Source organism: Mustela putorius, unplaced genomic scaffold, assembly GCF_011764305.1.
Source record: "Mustela putorius furo isolate JIRA1106 unplaced genomic scaffold, ASM1176430v1.1 tig00000508_pilon_pilon_pilon, whole genome shotgun sequence".
Taxonomy (NCBI): domain Eukaryota; kingdom Metazoa; phylum Chordata; class Mammalia; order Carnivora; family Mustelidae; genus Mustela; species Mustela putorius.
In genome coordinates, this window is record NW_025421402.1 from 1,531,512 (window position 1) to 1,552,100 (window position 20,589).

General features: G+C 38.2%; 1 protein-coding gene and 1 long non-coding RNA gene across 5 annotated transcripts in view; one reads left to right on the top strand and one right to left on the bottom strand.

The window, feature by feature from the left end:
• The window catches only part of CAMSAP2 (calmodulin regulated spectrin associated protein family member 2), a 120,031-nt gene extending 101,726 nt beyond the window's left edge, over window positions 1-18,305 (top strand). For 2 of the 4 annotated variants that reach the window (XM_004756244.3, XM_004756246.3), the window contains 10 exons: window positions 862-955; window positions 3,754-3,833; window positions 4,116-4,185; window positions 4,572-6,774; window positions 9,348-9,484; window positions 10,008-10,228; window positions 11,425-11,524; window positions 12,267-12,382; window positions 14,589-14,707; window positions 15,362-18,305. In XM_004756244.3, the coding sequence (XP_004756301.1) occupies window positions 862-955; window positions 3,754-3,833; window positions 4,116-4,185; window positions 4,572-6,774; window positions 9,348-9,484; window positions 10,008-10,228; window positions 11,425-11,524; window positions 12,267-12,382; window positions 14,589-14,707; window positions 15,362-15,667 (3,446 nt within the window). In that variant the 3' untranslated portion in view covers window positions 15,668-18,305. The remainder of the gene's footprint in view (window positions 1-861; window positions 956-3,753; window positions 3,834-4,115; window positions 4,186-4,571; window positions 6,775-9,347; window positions 9,485-10,007; window positions 10,229-11,424; window positions 11,525-12,266; window positions 12,383-14,588; window positions 14,708-15,361) is intronic. The other 2 variants (XM_004756245.3, XM_004756247.3) reach the window with 1 other exon arrangement.
• The window catches only part of LOC123392336, a 43,819-nt gene continuing 27,081 nt past the window's right edge, over window positions 3,852-20,589 (bottom strand). The window contains exons 2-3 of the long non-coding RNA XR_006607048.1: window positions 12,260-12,364; window positions 3,852-3,861 (exon numbers count right to left, since the gene is read on the bottom strand). This is a non-coding gene — a long non-coding RNA (uncharacterized LOC123392336). The remainder of the gene's footprint in view (window positions 3,862-12,259; window positions 12,365-20,589) is intronic.

The window sequence follows — 20,589 nt, forward strand, 5'->3', positions numbered from 1 at the left end:
TATCTCCTCGCCCTCACAAAACAAAACAAAACAAAAAATTAAAGAAAAAGATCAGGAAGGAGGGAAAAATATATAGTCAAGGGAAAGGCATGTCACTGTAGTGAGTAGAATGAGCTTGCTTCCAGTGTGCCCACTGTATCTCAGGCAAAATTCTGTGAACTATGTAATAAAGAGTATTTCATCTGTTCCATTTCTAAACTGCTTAGGGCAAATTCTGATTATTGAACCATTGTGTATCAAAGTATACCTACAAAGAAGTTAAGATCCTTCCCTAAGGCCATGTAATAAAGTCAGGTGTCTTCAGTAATTATCACAAACCATATTTGTACAACTTTTTACAATTAATATAGAATTTTCACTTACATTGTGTTCCGTGATTTTTATCTGTGAAACCCACTATTCAAAATATTCAACAGCTATTACATTAGGTCTCAAAGGCAAAATGTAAATGGAGTCTTCCCCAGAGTTATTTACAAAAATAAGAACTCTACGGGGGGGGGGTTAATTACTGACCAGTGAAATTCTTTCTTAATTGATTACCAAAATATCAATTATTTCATAAAGAAACAAAAATTACCATGTTACTGAAGTTCCGTGAAAGCTTTAGCAAAATCAGACATTCAGATTTATCTTTAAATATCTATGTTTATGTTAGGCTTCCCCCTTAACCTTCCCCCTAATTATAATTAGCCTTAATCAAGTGAATTTTTTCAACCAGAACTTCAAGAAGAATTTTAAATTTTCCCTTTGAAAATTTAAGAAGAAAATTTTGAATATGCTATAATAAAGGAAAATGGAAATTCTTGAAATGGTGTAAACATGCTAAATACATCATTTTGAGGCTTGCATCTTCTATTGTAGCTGAACCTGTGAATGATATGCCTTCAATTCCAGTCTTGAATGCGGCCAAAACAAACATCTTGGATAGTTCGTGTAGTTCTGACTTCACTTCAAGGTAGAGTCCAGAATGACTTCATTTTCACTGTTTCCATCCCATTTGTTAATAAAATCAAAATAAAATGTCATTAGTTTTTAACTAGCTTACAGTATTACAGCTTGTTTTAACATAAATGTAATTGAATTTACACAGAAACAATGTTTCATACATAGGCTTTTATGAATCATACTCAAAAGTGGGAGAATATGTTCTGAGGTTCAGATAATCAGTTTAAAATCAAACTTTTGCTGTAGAACTTGTTTGTCATTGAGAATTGCTTAAATGATAGGATGGGGGGAATTTTACATTTCTATCTGGGTTTTTAATTTTTTTTAATTTTTTTAATCTTTGAGGTAAACCTCAAAGTTTGAGGGGAACCTGCTATTTTATTTGCTGGTTACTGTAGCTAACCAAAGATCACAATAGAATGTTTATTGTAATACTGAATCTTTATATGTGATGCTTTAGTTCTTAATATCAGGAACTGAACTGAAAATAAAAATTTAGTATCAGGTTAATCCTGACTTCTGACCCAAACATATGATAGACCCATTAGTTTGTTTAAAAATGTTTTTCAGCAGATCCTGTAAGTAGCATTTTAGGTATATTTATTAGAACCTAAAATTTATATTGACTTTGGACTCCCTAATTTATCTGTTTTTTTTTTTTTTTTGGTTTAAAATTGTTGTATTTTGTGGCGTTTTAGAAATCCAAGCAGATCCATTAAAAATACATTTTTAAATTGTTGAACAGGCAACTCAAAGTATTTTCTTTATGAATTCTTGGCTTAACATAAAAATAGGAACTTGTTCTGAGCTGTCACCCACCTCACACATTGAAGAATTTTCTCTCTCAAGTGGGTGCTAATGGGTGTGAAACTGGAACACTGACAGAACCCTTACGGTACTCTCACTGCCTTTGTAGGGCTTCTCACCTCTGGACTGGCTGATGTCTGTAAAGTACTTCCTACTGATTGCCCTCTGATTTATTACTGTGGCTTTTCTTACTACTTCCATTAACTTTTCTATTCTGTATCTATGCCTCAGATTTTACAAAAAGAGATTAAGTTGGGATATTGCTGATCTAGGAGCTTCTCTGTATTTTTTCCCATGGGAAACTTCTTTCTATATTAATTTTGGTGTTTTCCTGGGTTGATTACATATTGACATTTCCTTCCTTGAAAATTTAGAAAACATTCAGTAGTCTAGGTTATGACTACTATACTAGTAAATCTTTAAAACCTCTGAAACTTTTTGTTTCAAGGCTAGATCATCCCACAGTTATTGTTTCTAGGAACCTTAGTTGGACACTCTTCACACTTCTGACACTGGAAAATGTCTTCAGGCCCTCTGGAAGCCTCCTCTCTTTTCTGTTTCTCAGATATTTCAGTGGCTGCTCTTACTCATTTTTCCTAGCAGATGGATGTCTAAATTCTTTTCCTTGAAGAGACACTGTGTAGCTGTCATTCTAGGATCCTACTAATCCTCCCATTTCTGTAAGTCTCCATGTGGTCCACTGGAGTTCTCTCACTGTAGAACTTTCCAGGAAGGAGTCAAAAGCTTCCACTCTTACTGAGAAAACTGCAGTCACATGTACAAATGTGAGTGTCCCTAACTAATGAAGTTATGAGGGGAAAACAAGTGAAGAAGACAGGCAAAGCAAGAAACATTTGTAGCAGCTAATCCACATACTTGACTACTAACCTACTCAGCAGTTACACCAGATCAAAATTTTCTATGCAAATGTAAAAGTGTGGCAATTAATAGGACTTTAAAACACTTTAGCCATTATCTGGAGAAAAGTGAATATATCTTTATTATTAACTTGTGATTCAGGATTAGCTTCCTCCCCGAGCTATAATGGGAGAGTAGAACAGAGGCAGTGATTTTAGAGGGAGGGTTAACATAAACAGACATGATGGGGGCAGGTGAGTACTCCCTGACAGTCTTCTGAAACTATGAGCAGTTTAGGGGGGAAAGGCACATGGAAGCAGATAAGCATTTGCTTTGGAGACAACAAGGTTATGCTAGTTCTTCAGGTATTGTTGCCTTTAGAAAAGCTCACTGGTTAAGCTTTTATTAAATAGTAAAAGCAGAAGATTATTGTTTCATTTGAATCTTTTGGTTGACTTGTTCATGTTCTCAGTTTACAGTAGCCAAAAGATAATGTGATCTGTAGGGGGACTACAGAAGTCACTACATACTCCTGTTCCCCAGTTTATGCTCAACTGATTGGGGGTGGGGATGTGTAACTTCTGCACTTGACTGTAAGTTAGGCTGCAACAGACTTGAAAGTTGGAGAAAAATTAAGTTCAGACCAAATGTCATGATAATTTGAGAAACAGACTACCCAATCCCTTGCATTAATTTGAATGGGGTGGAATTAAGAAATAGGAAAGCTTCACATCGTTATAGGCATTGAGGTCTTTAAGGTGCAGCTCAATATATTAACATTAACTTTGATGTAACTGTTAGAGATGTATAGACACAGGTCTGGGAGCAGGAAAGCTATCAGGATCTTTTACAAGGGTTTATTTTACCTGTAGTTTCCGGTGATTTAAGTATTTCCAGCCGATGACTTTCACTTAACTTAATCATTTCTCAATTTTTCTATTTGTAAAATGAAAATAATATGCCATATCTTATCTCGCTGAGATGTGTATGAAAATATTTCAGGCCTTTTGACTAAAAGACATAAAATACATAGAGACACATATACTCATAGAGTCAGAGGTGATAATGTTTCTAATTTAGCCATTCTGTATAAAGTTTATATTAAAGAAAAACATATTAAAATGTTTTTATTTTACCTTGCAGTGGGGAAGGAGCTGCCTTTATGCACTCTCATCATTTGCCTTCTAGGCATTCACGCCCCCAAGCTCATTCTTCAGCTTCAGGTAATATTTTTGAAAAAACCTAGATTAACTGGGAAATGATTGAGAATAAATATAAATAAAAATATGCGGGTTTTTTTTTTTTCTTTGAAAAGTGTTGTATAGACACTAAAAGGTTGATTGGTTTCTCTGTGCTTGTCTTTCTTAATAGAATTATCTCTGTTTCTCCATATATACCTACTTTTTAATGCTCTTAATGACTCCTAAAATATTTGAAATCTGTTAAGCTCTAAGTTAAAAGTTTTTTATATACTTTCAATGACTGTTTCTTTTTCACATTTGAAGGAGGAATTAGGAGGTCTTCATCTATGTCCTATGTTGATGGTTTCATAGGGACATGGCCCAAAGAGAAAAGGTAAACAAAGGGAATTATTTTTAGTATATTCACATTATCAATAAATGCTGTTTATTGAATCGCTGTATTGTACACCTTAACTAGTATAACATTGTCAACTATACTAAAGTAATTAAAAAAAGAGAAAGAAATGCTAATTCTATTTAGTTGATAGCCAAGTTGCAATTAGTACCTCACTTTGAAAAGGGCAATGTAGGCAGATGACTGAGCGTTCAAAGGGGCTAAATGTTAAAGGTAGCCCAGTAGCCCTGTGCGTACCTTGAGTACAACAGGATTATGCAAAATGGGAAAAGAAAGGAAATACAAATTTAAATAATTGTTAAAGGGTATCAAATCATTTCTTTTCTGGGCATGTTTAAGGATTTTCTCTTCGAATGTTTTTTTAGATCATCGGTGCATGGAGTTTCATTTGATATTTCTTTTGATAAAGAACATACTGTACACAAATCCACTCCAAACCGAGGAATCACTCGCTCTATTAGTAATGAAGGACTTACATTGAACAATAATCGTGTATCTAAAAATATTAGGAAAAATTTGTCCTTTAAGCCAGTAAATGGAGAAGAGGAAGCAGAAAGCATTGAAGAAGAGCTTAATATAGACTCTCACAGTGGCCTCAAGTCGTACACACCCCTTAATACAAATGACCTGAATTCCAACGAGAATATTCATTATAAGCTTCCAAATGGAGCTTTACAAAATAGAGTACTTCTAGATGAGTTTGGCAATCAGATTGAGACACCAAGCATTGAAGAAGCATTACAAATAATTCATGATACTGAAAAATCTCCCCATACATCTCAGCCAGACCACATTGCTAATGGCTTCTTTCTTCATAACCAGGAAATGAGTATCCTAAATTCAAACATCAAGCTAAATCAGTCTAGTCCTGATAACATAACTGATACAAAAGGTGCCTTGAGTCCCATAACTGACAATACTGAAGTAGACACTGGAATTCATGTTCCTTCAGAAGACATCCCCGAAACTATGGATGAAGATTCTTCTTTGAGAGATTATACTGTAAGCTTAGACTCTGACATGGATGATGCTTCCAAATTTCTTCAGGATTATGATATTCGAACCAGCAACCCCAGAGACGCTTTGAGTCCTTGTCCAAGTACTGTAAGTACCAAGTCCCAGCCAGGTAGCAGTGCTTCTTCTAGTTCCGGAGTTAAAATGACCAGCTTTGCCGAACAGAAATTCAGGAAACTGAATCATACTGATGGGAAAAGTAGTGGGAGCAGTTCTCAGAAAACTACACCAGAAGGTTCTGAACTTAATATTCCACACGTGGTTGCTTGGGGGCAAATTCCAGAAGAAGCAGGCCTTCCACAAGGCCGGGACACCACCCAGCTGTTGGCCTCTGAAATGGTGCATTTAAGGATGAAATTGGAAGAAAAGAGGCGTGCGATAGAAGCCCAGAAGAAGAAGATGGAGGCGGCTTTCACTAAGCAGAGGCAGAAGATGGGAAGGACGGCATTTCTTACGGTGGTGAAAAAGAGAGGGGACGGCATTTCCCCTCTTCGGGAGGAAGCAGCCGGGGCAGAAGATGAGAAAGTGTACACCGATCGAGCCAAAGAAAAGGATTCCCAGAAGGCGAACGGACAGAGGAGTAAGTCTCTGGCAGATCTGAAGGAAAGCCTGGAGAACCCTCAGGCCAAATGGCTGAAGTCTCCAACCACACCCGTTGACCCAGAGAAGCAGTGGAACCTGGCAAGCCCCTCGGAGGACACTTTAAACGAGGGAGAGATCTTAGAATATACCAAGTCCATTGAGAAGTTAAATTCATCTCTCCATTTTCTACAACAAGAAATGCAGCGCTTGTCACTTCAGCAGGAGATGTTGATGCAGATGAGGGAGCAGCAGTCCTGGGTGATTTCACCTCCTCAGCCCTCTCCACAAAAACAGATCCGAGACTTTAAACCTTCCCGGCAGGCAGGCCTGTCGTCAGCCATTGCGCCCTTCTCGTCAGACAGCCCCCGCCCTACCCATCCGTCCCCACAGTCTTCCAACAGGAAGAGCACATCTTTTTCTGTTAAAAATCAGAGGACTCCTAGGCCAAATGAATTAAAAATAACGCCTTTGAATCGAACCCTGACTCCCCCTCGGTCTGTGGATAGTCTTCCTCGGTTACGGAGGTTTTCACCAAGTCAAGTTCCTATTCAGACTCGGTCATTTGTATGTTTTGGGGATGACGGAGAGCCTCAGTTAAAGGAATCCAAACCTAAGGAAGAAATTAAAAAGGAGGAACTGGAATCCAAAGGGCCCGCAGGGCAGCATGTGCATAACCTGGAAGAAAAGGAGCTTAAGCCTCTTGAGTCAACGGTTTCTGAAGTCCTGTCCCAGCCCATCACGGAGACCGTCCGACTGACGCCAAATGAGGACCAGCTGAACCAGCCTGCAGAGCCTCCTCCTAAAACTGTCTTCCCTCCGGCTGCTCCTAAAAATGTTAATCTGATTGAAGTTTCCCTCTCAGATTTGAAACCTCCTGAAAAGGCTGATGTAGCTGTTGAAAAATACGATGGAGAAAGTGATAAAGAACAGTTTGATGATGACCAGAAAGTATGCTGTGGATTCTTCTTTAAGGTAATACTAATAATCTTCATTGTTTGGGGGCATCATCATTCAATGGGTTTGGTTTTAGCCAATGTGCTTGCCTCTTTTAGTAGTAGTCCCTTTTGTTACAAGCCTGCCACTAACCCTGAAGTACATTAGGGGCTCCCCTTGATGGACTGTACTAACATCCGAGCACACTGAACAGTCTTCCCTTCACCAAGGTCGCGGTACATGTGTTTAGATATGCTGTTACTACTCCTCTGCCTTTCTTCCTTGCTTTTATAAAAGCCTTTTAAAAAATGTGAAGCTATTTGGATCTCTTCAAAGAGCTGTCAGTTTGTAAAAAGCACATAATTTGGCATTGTAAGTATATTTTAGGTTTTTTTAAATTTTCTCTCCTGGTATGTTTTGTTTCTTAAAAAAAGTTTTAAGGGATGCCTGGGTGGCTCAGTTGGTTAAGCTTCTGCCTTCGGCTCAGGCCATGATTCCTGGGTCCTGGAATCGAGTCCTGCATCTGGCTCACTGCTTAGTGGGGAGCCGCCTTCTCCCTCTGCCTGCTGCTCCCCCTGCTTGTTCTGACAGATAAATAAAAATAAAAATCTTTTAAAAAAATCTTTTAAAAAAATTGACCAGATAATCTGGTAAGGTGAAACATTTAAAAATAACATATGTAGTTTGAACAGAAATAGCTCCTTTGAAAGCACTGGGTAAAGGTCTAGCATAGGACTCCTAATCTCAATATTGATATTGGATACTGTAGCCAGCCAACACAAATACTGAACAATATCACTTTTTGGTGGTCAAGCTCTTAAAATTTATCATAGGTACTAGAAAAACACAAAAAGCTTAATATTTTTAAATTTTTCTAAATATCGATTTTCTTCATCTTTATGTTTTCCTGTATTTTCCAGATTACCTATAGGAAAGAATTTTTTTTAATAATCAGAAACATGTGTATCTATTACTCATGTTTCTTTTTTAATTAAGGAACTAAAGTAAGATTATCTCTGATCCTGTCTAGCTCCACAATTTTGAATACAGAGGAAAAAAGGCAGTACTCAATAGCCTTTATCACTTATAATTTAATTTATAATTTACAATTTATTTGTAATTTATAAATATAATTTATAAGATTTTATGTTTATAATTTAAGATTTTAAATTGAAACAACAGTCTTACAGGAATAAGAACCCAAGAACATTGATGTGATTACAATCACTAGTTTTACTTTTGGTCATTTAATGTTGGAAATTTGTAAATTAAAGTTGTTCTGAGGGTGATTGCCTGTTAGTCCCTTTTAGAGTTGAGAAATTTGAATGTAAGTCATATTTTGTTTCTTAACCATGTAAACTGACTAATTTTTAATAGAATACTACTGTAAACAAGAATAGATACAGTTTACTAATTTTAGAGACCCCAGGTACCCCTGTTCCTTGTAGAGAAGGGCAAACGGAAGGGAGAGAATCCTTCAGGGTGAAACAGGGCACACATCTGTACCTTGGTGTCCGTTCTGTCACATGGCAGTGGTTTATGTGCTATTTAACCATAGAGCTAATTTCTGGATACCTTCACTTGAATTTCCCTTATTGAGCATGTATATTAAATACAATTGTAATGCAATTTTTAAAAAGATTTTATTTTTAAGTAATCTCCACACCCAACGTGGGGTTCAAATTCACAACGCTAAGACAAGAGTTGCCTGCTTTTCTGACAGAGCCAGCTCAGTGCCCTAGTTTGAATGCAATTTTTTTTTAATTTTTTTAAAGATTTTTATTTATTTATTTGACAGACATATCACAAGTAGGCAGAGAGGCAGTCAGAGAGAGAGAGGAGGAAGCAGGCTCCCCCCTGAGCAGAGAGCCCGATGCAGGGCTCGATCCCAGGACCCTGGGATCATAACCTGAGCCGAAGGCAGAGGCTTTAACCCACTGAGCCACCCAGGCACCCCATTGAACGCAATTTTTAAAACTAAGAGAAAACTCCCTACCTTTTTTTTTTAAGATTTTATTTATATATTTGACAAAGAGAGAGAGATCACAAGTAGGCAGAGAGGCAGGCAGAGAGAAAGGGGGAAGCAGGCTCCCCGCCAAGCAGAGAGCCGGATGTGGGGCTCGATCCCAGGACCCTGAGATCATGACCTGAGCTGAAAGCAGAGGCTTAACCCACTGAGCCACCCAGGCGCCCAAAACTCCCTACTTTTAAGTTATTTACTAGGGTCCAGAAAAACTGCTGCTTTTTTAAAAATTTTCTTTTTATGGTTGTTCTTTGCAAACTTCCTAGGTTTTGAAACATGTAATTAAGTAAGTTTAAGTGTCATTTGGTAGTTGATAGAACTGTTACCGCTTTATGAGGGCGAGCGAGCATGAGAGGGGTTGGGTCAGAAGGACAGGCAGACTCCCCGCTTAGTGACCTGATCCCAAGGCAGCTGCTTAACCAACTGACCCACCGAGGCGCCCCTGATTCACTTCTTCCTTCTTCATTTCTGGAACATGTCCGCATAGGGTGGGGTTGGAATAAGAATGACTAGACAATGTGACCACAACTGAAAATGAGAGTACTGGTGAGCACAACATTTCACGTTTTTCCATGAAATCCATGCTTAGGATGATCAAAAAGCAGAGAATGATATGGCAATGAAACGAGCAGCTTTGCTGGAGAAACGACTGCGGAGGGAGAAGGAGACTCAGCTTCGGAAACAGCAGCTGGAAGCAGAGATGGAACATAAGAAAGAGGAAACGAGGTAAAGACTCTGGCCATGCGGGCCCTGGATCTGGGAGCTGCCGGGCGGCAGTGCCGGAGGCTCTGCTTCCTCAGGGCCCCCACCAGCTTGTCAGATGTTTGCAGCGTCTGGAGACACTGACATAATGCTGATTTCTGGTGCTTGTACGAGTTGCTTTATTTTCCCAAATTATTACACTTGATCTTAGCCAAAAGGCCGAGAAGCGATTTATTTTCCCAAATTATTGATTGCTTATACATTTTTATCCTGAGTTTGAGGCATTTCAAAGTAATGTTCTCCAGAAACATTAATTTAAGATAACTTCACGGGTTTTTACACATAAACATATTTTTAAAAAGCAATCATTTACTAACGGTATGTTTATGTATATTTTAATGATCTAAATTATCTCAAGCGAATTTTAAACCATTTTTTCCCAAGGTGCTGAAACGTAATAATTTTCCCTTCTCTCATCAAAGCCATACTCCCAGTATCTGGTTTCTTTAGTGTGCAGAGTAAGAAATTCAACCATTTGGTTTCCCAGGCGTAAAACTGAGGAAGAGCGTCAGAAGAAGGAAGATGAGAGAGCGCGCAGAGAATTTATCAGACAGGAGTATATGAGGCGAAAACAGCTGAAACTAATGGAAGACATGGATACAGTAATTAAACCCCGTCCTCAAATAGCAAAACAAAAAAAACAGCGCCCAAAATCTATTCACAGAGATCATATCGAGTCTCCCAAAACACCAATAAAAGGTCCTCCAGGTAACACAGCTTATTTTGAAGAGTCTGTTCATAAAAAAACACCAGCCTGGTTTGTCATACTAACTCGACTGTGCTTTGGTATGCTAAATTGGATCCACAATTTGAGATGGTGCATGCTCCTAATTTGGAAAACCAAAATAAGCAAATGTAGGTTTGTTTATGACTTCTGTGTTATGTGTGCATGCATATATTCAGTAGAGCCAGTGTGAGTGCTGAAGCATCCAGAATGCATCCTAACCTGTCAGGGACTCTGCCCTCGGGTATAATCTCTCAGAATTGCTAGTACCCTTTCCATACTTCCATTTAAGGATAAACACTGTGTGCACAGAAATACATAAGAAACACATTGGTATAATAAGGAATATAGAAGCAAGAGTTCATGAATCCCCCCACTTTTTTTTTTTTTAAGATTATTTATTTATTTATTTAACAGACAGAGGCCACAAGTAGACAGAGAGTCAGGCAGAGACAGAGAGAGGGGGAAGCAGGCTCCCTGCTGAGCAGAGAGCCCGACCCAGGGCTCAATCCCAGGACCCTGGGATCATGACCTAAAGTCAGAGACTTTAACCCACTGAGCCACCCAGGTGCCCCCATGAATCCCTTCTTTAAGACAGAAATGGTCAAACATCCAAAATCTATAATTTTTGGAGTTGAGAGAATGTATTCTAAAATTTAGCACACATATTCACTTTTAAAAATATATATATTTTATTAAAACTAAACCCTGTGGGAAGTTTTAGAGAATTCCCATAGTTAACTCTAAAACTGAGAAAAAAATAATATAACATTGACCGTTTAAAGAGAACTCTGCCTTTTCTAGCCAACAAAATTTTTTGATACCCAGTACTGGCTAAAATTAGTAAATTAATTTCCCACGTAGGAACTGGATATCCCTAACTATATTTTATTCTTAACTTCTTTTGTTAACTTTTTTCTTACAGTTATAATATCAGTGTCTCATATTACCACTTTCCTTTTGGAATAAATCCTAACAGCAATTAGTTTTATCATTATTTCTTAAAAGTAGGTACCACTGCTAATTTTAGATAAATTGTGCATATATGCATGCAAGCATATTGTTTAGATTAAAAGTAAGAAAAAACTACAGAAGCTCAGTTTTCATATGCTGGTGTTATCTAATGAACAGACTCTTTTCTAGTTGCTCCTTTTAAATTTCTAATTTTGTTTTCATTCAGGATCACGAATTTATCGTGTTTTTTCAGTCTCTAGCCTTTCTTTGGCATCACTGAACACAGGTGATAACGAGAGTGTGCATTCAGGCAAGAGGACACCAAGGTAAATCCATAACGTGAATATTTTTCACAGAAAATAATGTTTCCAACAATTATCTTGTATTTTATAATGAATGAATCATAACACAAATTTTTATAGTTTTGCTGACTAGAAACTGTTTATGTTTAAATAAATTGAAATATAAAGAGGATATTCATATTTGACTTTTTATCTTTTAGGGTTTTAGGGTTACTGACATTGATAAGGTACTTTTTATAAAATATGAAACATTAACAGTAATTGCTGATACAGTTTTGGTAAAATCATAGTGTGCAGATATAGCACGTCATCTATATTAAAGTGCCAGCCTCTCTACTTTTTTCTCCTAGAATAATTCCCAAGTAGGCTGCCTAACTTGGGAAAGATCCCTTCTGTACTGTCTCTCTCAGATGTAGATTAGAAACTGAAAGCCCTATTTCCTTACATCACGCTGTAATACCCATGTGGAAAGAGAATGTATGTAGTGACAGTCATGAGTTTTGAGTTCTGATTTTTGCATCAACATCCTGTTGCAGTAATGGCCAGTTTTCATATAGAAAAACATTCATCCTTTCAGTGAGCAAGTAGGTAAGGAGTGCCCGTGGTGTCCAGGCACGTGGTTGTACAGCTTGAATAAGGCAGTTAAACCGTCTTTTGATTTTTTAAGCTTCTAGGTTGATTTTGGTTGGTACTTTAACAAATATCCCTTCTGACCCCCAAGTATTCTTCTGTTTGAAACTTAAAAAATACTTTATTTACCATTTAGATCCGAGTCTGTAGAAGGCTTCTTGTCTCCAAGTCGTTGCGGCAGTCGAAATGGGGAGAAGGACTGGGAAAATGCATCAACAACTTCTTCAGTGGCTTCTGGAACAGAATACACAGGTCAGGGTCCGTATTTTTAGGGAGATGTTTTAATTTAACACAGTCATGAGAACAAATACAGGCTAATCTAATGAAAGTGTCATGGGCTCTTCTCTTGGTCTAGACACCGGGGAATCTGTACAGGAACACTGAGTACAGATGGTCCCTTACAGGGAGGTCAGTTTCAGTGAAACGGTTGCACTTAGGGAGGTAGTTAACTTGTCCCAGGTGAACTGAGATCAGTTTCTAAAGAAAATTAGCAGTATCACTTATACCACATCCATCTACTTGAAGACGCTGACCATGTCTGTGCTGTGGTTTGAATCTGAAGAAGTTTTAGAGAGGTTCTGTCAGCTATCCACGGGTCCTGAGTACTGAGAAAAGGCTAGAATCCACAGAGACCTCTCTAACATTGGGATTGCAGGTATCTAGAGTTGTGCATCTTTAAAACACATTAATGTGAGTGGTGGGGGGCACCTGGCAGGCTCCATCAGTGGATCAAGTAACTCTTGATCTAGGGGCTATGGTTTGAGCCCCATGTATAGCCTACTAAACAACAACAACAACAACAAAGTATGAAGGGACTCTAAAAGCTGAGGGGAATGCATTGGCTGCAGGAAGGTACCAGCCCCACATCAGATCCTTTTCCAGCCTTTGTTTGGGTAGGCATTACTGAAACAAAAGCAAATTTAAGAACAGAATGTAAGATGCTTGTAAAGAAATGAGGCTGGAGAGAAAATGTGAGCAGCCATTGGGATCTAAATTGGAAAGGCACAGGAGAACGTGCAGGGCAGTGGAGACTGCCTCCGTCCGCAGGTGACCCACTGGAAATGGGAGCCGCATGAAGGCATAAGGAGGTTAGAACTTGCTGACTTCGCCCGTGTACTTCACTCCTCCTTTAGCCAGTTGGACAGCCTTTAAGGCCAGGGATTAGATGGCGATTCCTTGTTTTACCCTCTGCTTCTCTATGTAAACTCCCTTAACAAGCATCTTTGCCACACACAGTTTCAAACCTAGAGCCTACACAGTTGTGGTGTGCTGTGCTAGCTCATACCATAGGGCTCTTGGAACTTGTAAATTTTCAGGAATTATGCGAACTGTAGAATTATTGGTAGTTTGATATTAGCCAGAGTAGGAGTGATTGGTATCACAGAAAGAGGTAAATGCTGCCCATCAGGGCTAATTTCCACCCCCACTTCCCCACCCCCGCCCAGAAAACTGGTTTCTTGGCTCGCTATGGAGGATAAGGACAATCCTGGTCTTCCAGGACGGAGTTTAGTTAGTATGAAGTAGGGAGGTTTTACTGTACTTCCTATTAGGAATGTTCCAGGAATATGGCACAAAGTTCTTCTGTTGCTTGGCAGACCAAGGAGTAGAATTGGTTTAAAGAAAAATGCTTTGGAACTAGAGGATATCATGCTTAGCAAAATAAGTCAATCAGAGAAAGACAACTATATATGATCTCACTGATATGAGGAAGTGGAGATGCAACATGGGAGCTTAAGTGGGTAGGAGAAGAATGAATGAAACAAGATGGGATTGGGAGGGAGACAAACCATAAGTGACTCTTAATCTCACAAAACAAACTGAGGGTTGCTGGGGAGAGGGGGGATGGAGGGTGGGGTTATGGACATTGGGGAGGGTATGTGCTATGGTGAGTGCTGTGAAATGTGTAAACCTGGCGAGTCACAGACCTGTACCCCTGGGGATAAAAATATATGTTTATAAAAAATTTAAAAAATAAAATGCTTAAAAATCTCAGATATGTGAATGAAGAAAAAGATGAAGACTTTTCTGGTCGTTTTAAAAGCTGTAATTCCTCATCGATCCATTCTGCTTTAAGTTCACCAGTAACCTTAGCAGACTTGAGAAAGAGGGTGAAGCAGACAGTCTGGCAATTACAGCCCCATCTGATTTCCAGCACTACTGTCTCAGAGCTGTCTTGGCACCATCCTTAACATGTCTCCCTGTGTGGATAAAACAATGTTCTGATTGGAGTACAGCACTCAGCAGCCTTTAGGCACAGATTTTGATACCCTGTGGTATGAGCTAGCACAGCACACCACAACTGTGTAGCTCTAGGTTTGAAACTGTGTGTGGCAAATATGCTTGTTAAGGGAGTTTGATTTTTAGTTTCCTCAACATAGGAACAATTATATCATTCAAACATGTAGTATTTCTGACTTAGGAATGGTATTTTTATTTTGCTGCTAAATTCTTACCACAGGACCAAAGCTCTACAAAGAACCCAGTGCAAAATCCAATAAGCACATAATACAGAATGCTTTAGCTCATTGCTGTTTGGCTGGAAAAGTAAATGAAGGTCAGAAGAAAAAGATACTGGAGGTAAGCATGTTTGCATGAAAATTAAATTTGGCAACATTCTAAAATTGTAGGAGTCCTCTCTGCTACCAGTTCAAAAGAAAGTACCCTTTCTTGGTACTCTTGAAAGTACCATCCTCTCCTAGGATTTCAACAGCATATAAAAGATCTGTAGTTATGTTTTAACTTTAGATTGAGTTAGTTCACTCTCAAATGGGGTTTTAGAAGACTGCAGACTTAATTAAGCCTAGGATAGATTCAGATAATAATATAAAATTGTAAGTTCTTTTCTTGACCAGAGCTACTTGTTCATGTTTCATATGTAAGTAAGGTAGTTTTCCTTTTTAAAAATGAGGCTGTATTGCAAAATTGCTAATCAGCGCCTGGTTTGCTAGTGGTTATTTGACTAAGGTCAAGATTTAGCAGGCATTTCATATCTTCCTGCAGGATAATAATATCCACACAGAGCCAACAGCACCTCAGAAGTGAAGTTTTGCATACATTGTTAATTAAAGTGTACTTTGCTTTTATAATACACATTTTATTTTTGTTCTTCAGAGTTTATATTTTGAATCTTGTCATAATATTTGACCAAAATAGGTGTAAAACAATTATGTAAATTTTATACAGTGAAATGTTTAAGAGTTTTTATTGTTTTGTTTTGTTTTTATTTTGAAGGAAATGGAGAAGTCAGATGCCAACAACTTTTTAATCTTGTTCCGGGATTCAGGCTGCCAATTCAGGTCTTTGTATACTTACTGTCCAGAAACTGAAGAAATTAATAAACTGACTGGGATAGGCCCTAAATCTATCACTAAAAAAATGATTGAGGGACTTTACAAATATAATTCTGACAGGAAACAGTTTAGCCACATACCTGCTAAAACTTTATCCGCCAGTGTTGATGCGATTACCATTCATAGTCATTTATGGCAGACCAAGAGACCAGTAACACCCAAAAAACTTCTACCCACTAAAGCATAGGAGTTGGGAAATACTTGCTTCAGAACATTCGTGGTAAATTTGCACTTCATCTTTCCTGCCTATAGAAAATCTTTCTAATTGCCAACCAAGACTTTTATTAATTGCACCTGAACATTAAGCTCTGTTGTCACGAACAACTGGAACGTGAGCCACAGCATTTTGGATTGCGGAAGAGTCGCACGTAGGTGGTAAGTCCAAGTGATGAAGGAACGTTCGGATTCACAAATGGAGATTTGTGTCATCGGGTTCGCCTGCTTGATGGGAGACACACTGAAGCACTGAATTCTCATGGACACTAGTTGGACTATGATTGAAATAAGGCTAAGATGACAAAGTATGTGTTTTATTCCTTTTTTTTTTTTCTTTTTAATGTACATGTTTGTCTTCAGATGGTTTATTTTGCTGTTTTTCTCTCCTGGGGGTTTAATCTGAGATACCTTTGTATTTCGTTTCATGGGGAGACCGCAAGCGTAGGAAATGCGCCTTCAGAGGTAACTCGCACCTTTCTGATGATGCTAAGAGAAACACTAGTGTTTAGTTTTACAGTAACCCTCATGTTTTAATGGTGTTAGAGCATTTGCAAGAATTATTCTAAGTATTTACAATTCTGTATTTATTATTCACTCAAGTATTAACATTTCTCTATTACATAAGAGGAGGTATTGTAAAGAGCTGCTAGTAGGTTCGCTTTAAACCACATGAGCTTAACCAAGAATATGTTATAAGAAGTTGCTGATTAAATCAGTGCTGTTTTTACACCACTTCTGGCCAACTCAGAATAATTTAGATTGTTCTTTTAACAAAAAAGGCTTTCTATCTCTTTTAAAGTAAGTCACTTTATAAGCTGGCAGAAGTGAAGGACACTTTGAGAGTAGTCTTTCAATCTGAAGATGTAAGACTTCCTGCCACAAGTTCTCAAGAGGTCTTTACATTATATTTATAACTGATATAAAAATTATATTTAGAATTTTTAAACATGTACAAAGGGCTACATTTTAATTTTAAAATAGCTTCACATTATTTTACTTATATTGAGTTTCTTTTTTTATTCTTTTCAAGTGGAACAGCTTAGGTTAAAGTACACACTTGAAATCTCTACATGATCTTTGTTCCTTTAACAATGTATATCAGAGGGTTAGTTGGGGAAAAACTTCATTCTCAGGAAAAGACTTGAATGATTATGTGACCCTGTTATGTTTCAGTGTTGTGACAACTGTGTAAACGTAGAGGGGAGAGACAGTATTGTATCATAAATGAGATGTGGGGTTGGTTTTCTTTTGTGGGAAGTGGAGACTAAAATATATACATTTCTCTAATTGAGTTGTTTAGAGAAATAACTAATATCTCATATGATGTATTTACTTATTTTAAAAGAGAATAGGAATGAGATGTCCCTGAACTGTACTTTTCTATTATTATAAGGCCTTTAGGCATCAGTGCATCTGGGTTATCAACATTTTCTCAAATGCTGTCAATATTTTACTGTAATTTATGTTCTTATATTTATGTATATTTGTTAAAACTGTAAAAAAAATTTCACAGATTTTTTTCCAATAACTGTGCAAGATATATGTGTAGCTCAAAACTATTTGTGATCTACTGTTTGCATGTAAGAGACCAGGATATGTAACTCTTATATTTTAAGTGTATACATACTGTGTATATAATATATGAATATTAAGAATGGGGACTTGCACATTTTACCTTTCAGACAACAGTTTCTATCACAGAAGGAAATGACTGCCAGATACATGTTTAGATTAAGCCTAGTTTAAAAAAAAAAAAGAAAAGCAAATCTCATCAAAATATGGTAATAGTCAAAAGGAGAATTAATAAGCACTTTACATTACTAAATTTGTTCTTTTCAATCAAATTTCCCTTATCAAATCAGTCATCTTTGTGATACTACTTGGCCATTAAATTTTTAAAAATTGGATGCAAGACAGTAGAGGAACTATTTAAAGCTAAGTAGGACCACCCTTTCTTCTTAAATTTATGTGTGTCCAACAATGAATGTCCATAATGTCTAAAGGTAGAATGTGAACATTGCCACAAAAGTTCATTGCTCTCAGTATATTTTACTTTATTAATACAGAAGGAATATGGATGTATTTCTTTAAGTCTGCAGATTTTTTTTATTATGGTGCAGCTTTTTAAAAAAAATTATGTTTTAAAAATTATACAAATGAAAATTATGGCATTGCATAAAGTCTGGAGATTGCCATCAACCTTATTGAAACACACTGGTGCTTTCATCATTAGAGGTCAAATGATGATGATGATGATGATGATGATTCAGTTAAGTTTGCCAAACACCTGTCATGGTTTCCAGCGCAACCTGTCAAATTCTATTTGACGCAGCTTTGGAAAGCTTTTAATTCCTCTTGACTTTTCGATTTTGTTTTAGGATGACTGTTACAGTTTTTATTTGGCTGTTTAAAGCCAAATTCAACTTTTTAATTATGGTTTGATGGACACTGTGGGGCAATGTACAGTGTATGGTGTGCTTACCTGTCCACTCTAGAGCACTGCTTACAGGTTTTTTTAAGATGCTGTGCTGTAAAATACTGTCATATTTGCTATTTCCTGGTACAGTGTAGTTTTTCCCCTTTCATTTGAATAAAAGCATGGCACCAAATGACCTTTTCTGTTTTTTGAATAAAGTGTGTTTTTTCCCTAATATTTGAACTTGGGTAAACTCATCGTATAGCTTTCCTACCTCTTAACCTATGTGTTTTTTTTTTTTTTTTTAAGATTATTTATTTATTTATTTATTTGACAGAGAGAGAGATCGCAAGTAGGCAGGCAGGCAGGCAGAGAGAGAGACAGAGAGAGGAGGAAGCAGGCTCCCTGCTGAGCAGGGAGCCCGATGCAGGACTCATCCCAGGACCCTGAGATCATGACCTGAGCCGAAGGCAGCAGCTTAACCTGCTGAGCCACCCAGGTGCCCTTAACCTATGTTTAAATGTAACAGTTTGACTATTCACAAGAGGCAACTTTTGGTAGTATTAGACACTGTCTGAATACTGACTTAAGGCAATGTTAAAAAGTCTGTAACTTTCTGTGCTTAGCTCAGACCACCTACATAGTGGAGTTTAAATGCTTGTGCTCATGATACAGCTTTCTGTCCATGTTAAATCCCTTTCTTTTGGTGAATGATTAAAATGTGCCAGAATTAACACTTTATACGTTTGAAATTGAACGGCTAATGAACAGTTCTTGATTTACTCTCTAAGTTTCACTTTGATTTTGTGGATTATATTCATTCAGTCCAGAGCGATTAAGAAAAAAATATCTAATAACAAAACAACAACAAAGTCTTCATACACAACTATATACCTGAAGAAATACCTGGTGTTGCTAACTGTAAGTGCGGTTCTCTACCTTTAGGTCCTCTGATAGGGTACCCCAGCTTCAGAACCCAGCTGTAACTTCCATAGTATTTTGCAGTGCCTTGATTTTCAGAAATAAAAATATTTAACCTGAAGACTCATGCAGCATTAGAGAAGTCTACACAGACCATGGCACCCTAGAGCCCACTCATAATTTGAGAGCGTGTTCCCTGATTTGGCTGCTTGACAGTTCTTAACAAGGCAGAGGGAAGGATGCCTGCGTGGCTTAGTCCATTAAGTATCGGCCTTTGCCTTAGATCATGATCCCAGGATTCTGGGACTGAGTCCTGCATTGGCTCCTTGCTTAGCAGGGAGCCTTCTTCTCCCTCTACTAAATTAAAATCTTAAAACAAACAAAACCTAGGTAAAGGGAAATGTTCTACAGTGAACAGGAACATTTTTATTTTGTAACCTGTGCACACGGCAAAATAATAAAGAATAACCAGCAAAAGAAACAGAGTTATAATACTCTGACCTAGGAATCAGGCATTGGAAAAACACATCTTAATCTGGGGCACCTGGGTGGCTCAGTCGGTTAGCATCCCACTCCTGGTTTCACGTCAGGTCCTGATCTCAGGGTCCTGAGATCCACCCTGGTGTCCTCAGTGCAGAGTCTGCTTGTCCCTCTGCCCCTCTCTCTGCTCACGAACTCATGGTCTCAAATAAAATCTTCAAGAAATATATAAAACTCTGTATCTTCTTCTAATGGCAGTTTTGCCTTTAAAAGAAACAAATGAACAATGCTCTTATCATTTCAGGGAGGGTGGCGTGCGCCTCGGTTGTTACTTCCCAGCTGCTCGTCACTTAAGGCTATCTAGAATCTTCCGGTTGTCTGCTGTTGGCATCTGGGGCACAGGCCTTCTGGCGGTTCGGCATTCCACGTCCAGATGCGCAGACAGCGAGAGTTAGCTTGCGTATGTGTTTAATGTCACTGTGGTGTCTGTAACTCGTTACCTCTATCCACAGTGGCTTATAGTTATGTCAGAAAAAGAAAAAAGAGTTCTTCCACTTTCCATTGAAGAAGATAAAAGCAAACAAGTTAAAAAAAAATGTTTGAAGACTTTTGTGTTTTTTACTGTGGTAAGGATAGCCGCTGTGGTACTTAAAATACGGCTGTCCTTCATTCTGCTTCACCGCAGTCTGTTGTTTTAGGTGGCTGATCTGCTCTTCCTTCAGGAGCACCTGCTGGTGTCAGGAGCACCTGCTGGTGTCAGAAGCACCCGGGGCTGGACGACGCACAGCACGGCCTGTGTCGTTGGCAGCACAACTGGTTTCCAGCTCTGTTTGGCGGCACTGATTCCTGACCCCACCCAGTTACCCATATTCATGGTCTGCCTGTTTATATGAGAAAGGCAATGTGGCTCTCAACCCTCAAGCAAGCAGAAACTCTTCACTATAATACTGCTTTATGAAGTGAAAGTACTTCTTTTCTTTCTGTGAAGAGATACCAAGATCTCCATTTCACAGATGGGGATGATCAAGCTTCAGAGGTCAGTAACCGCCAGGGACACAAAGCTAGTTAAGTGGCCA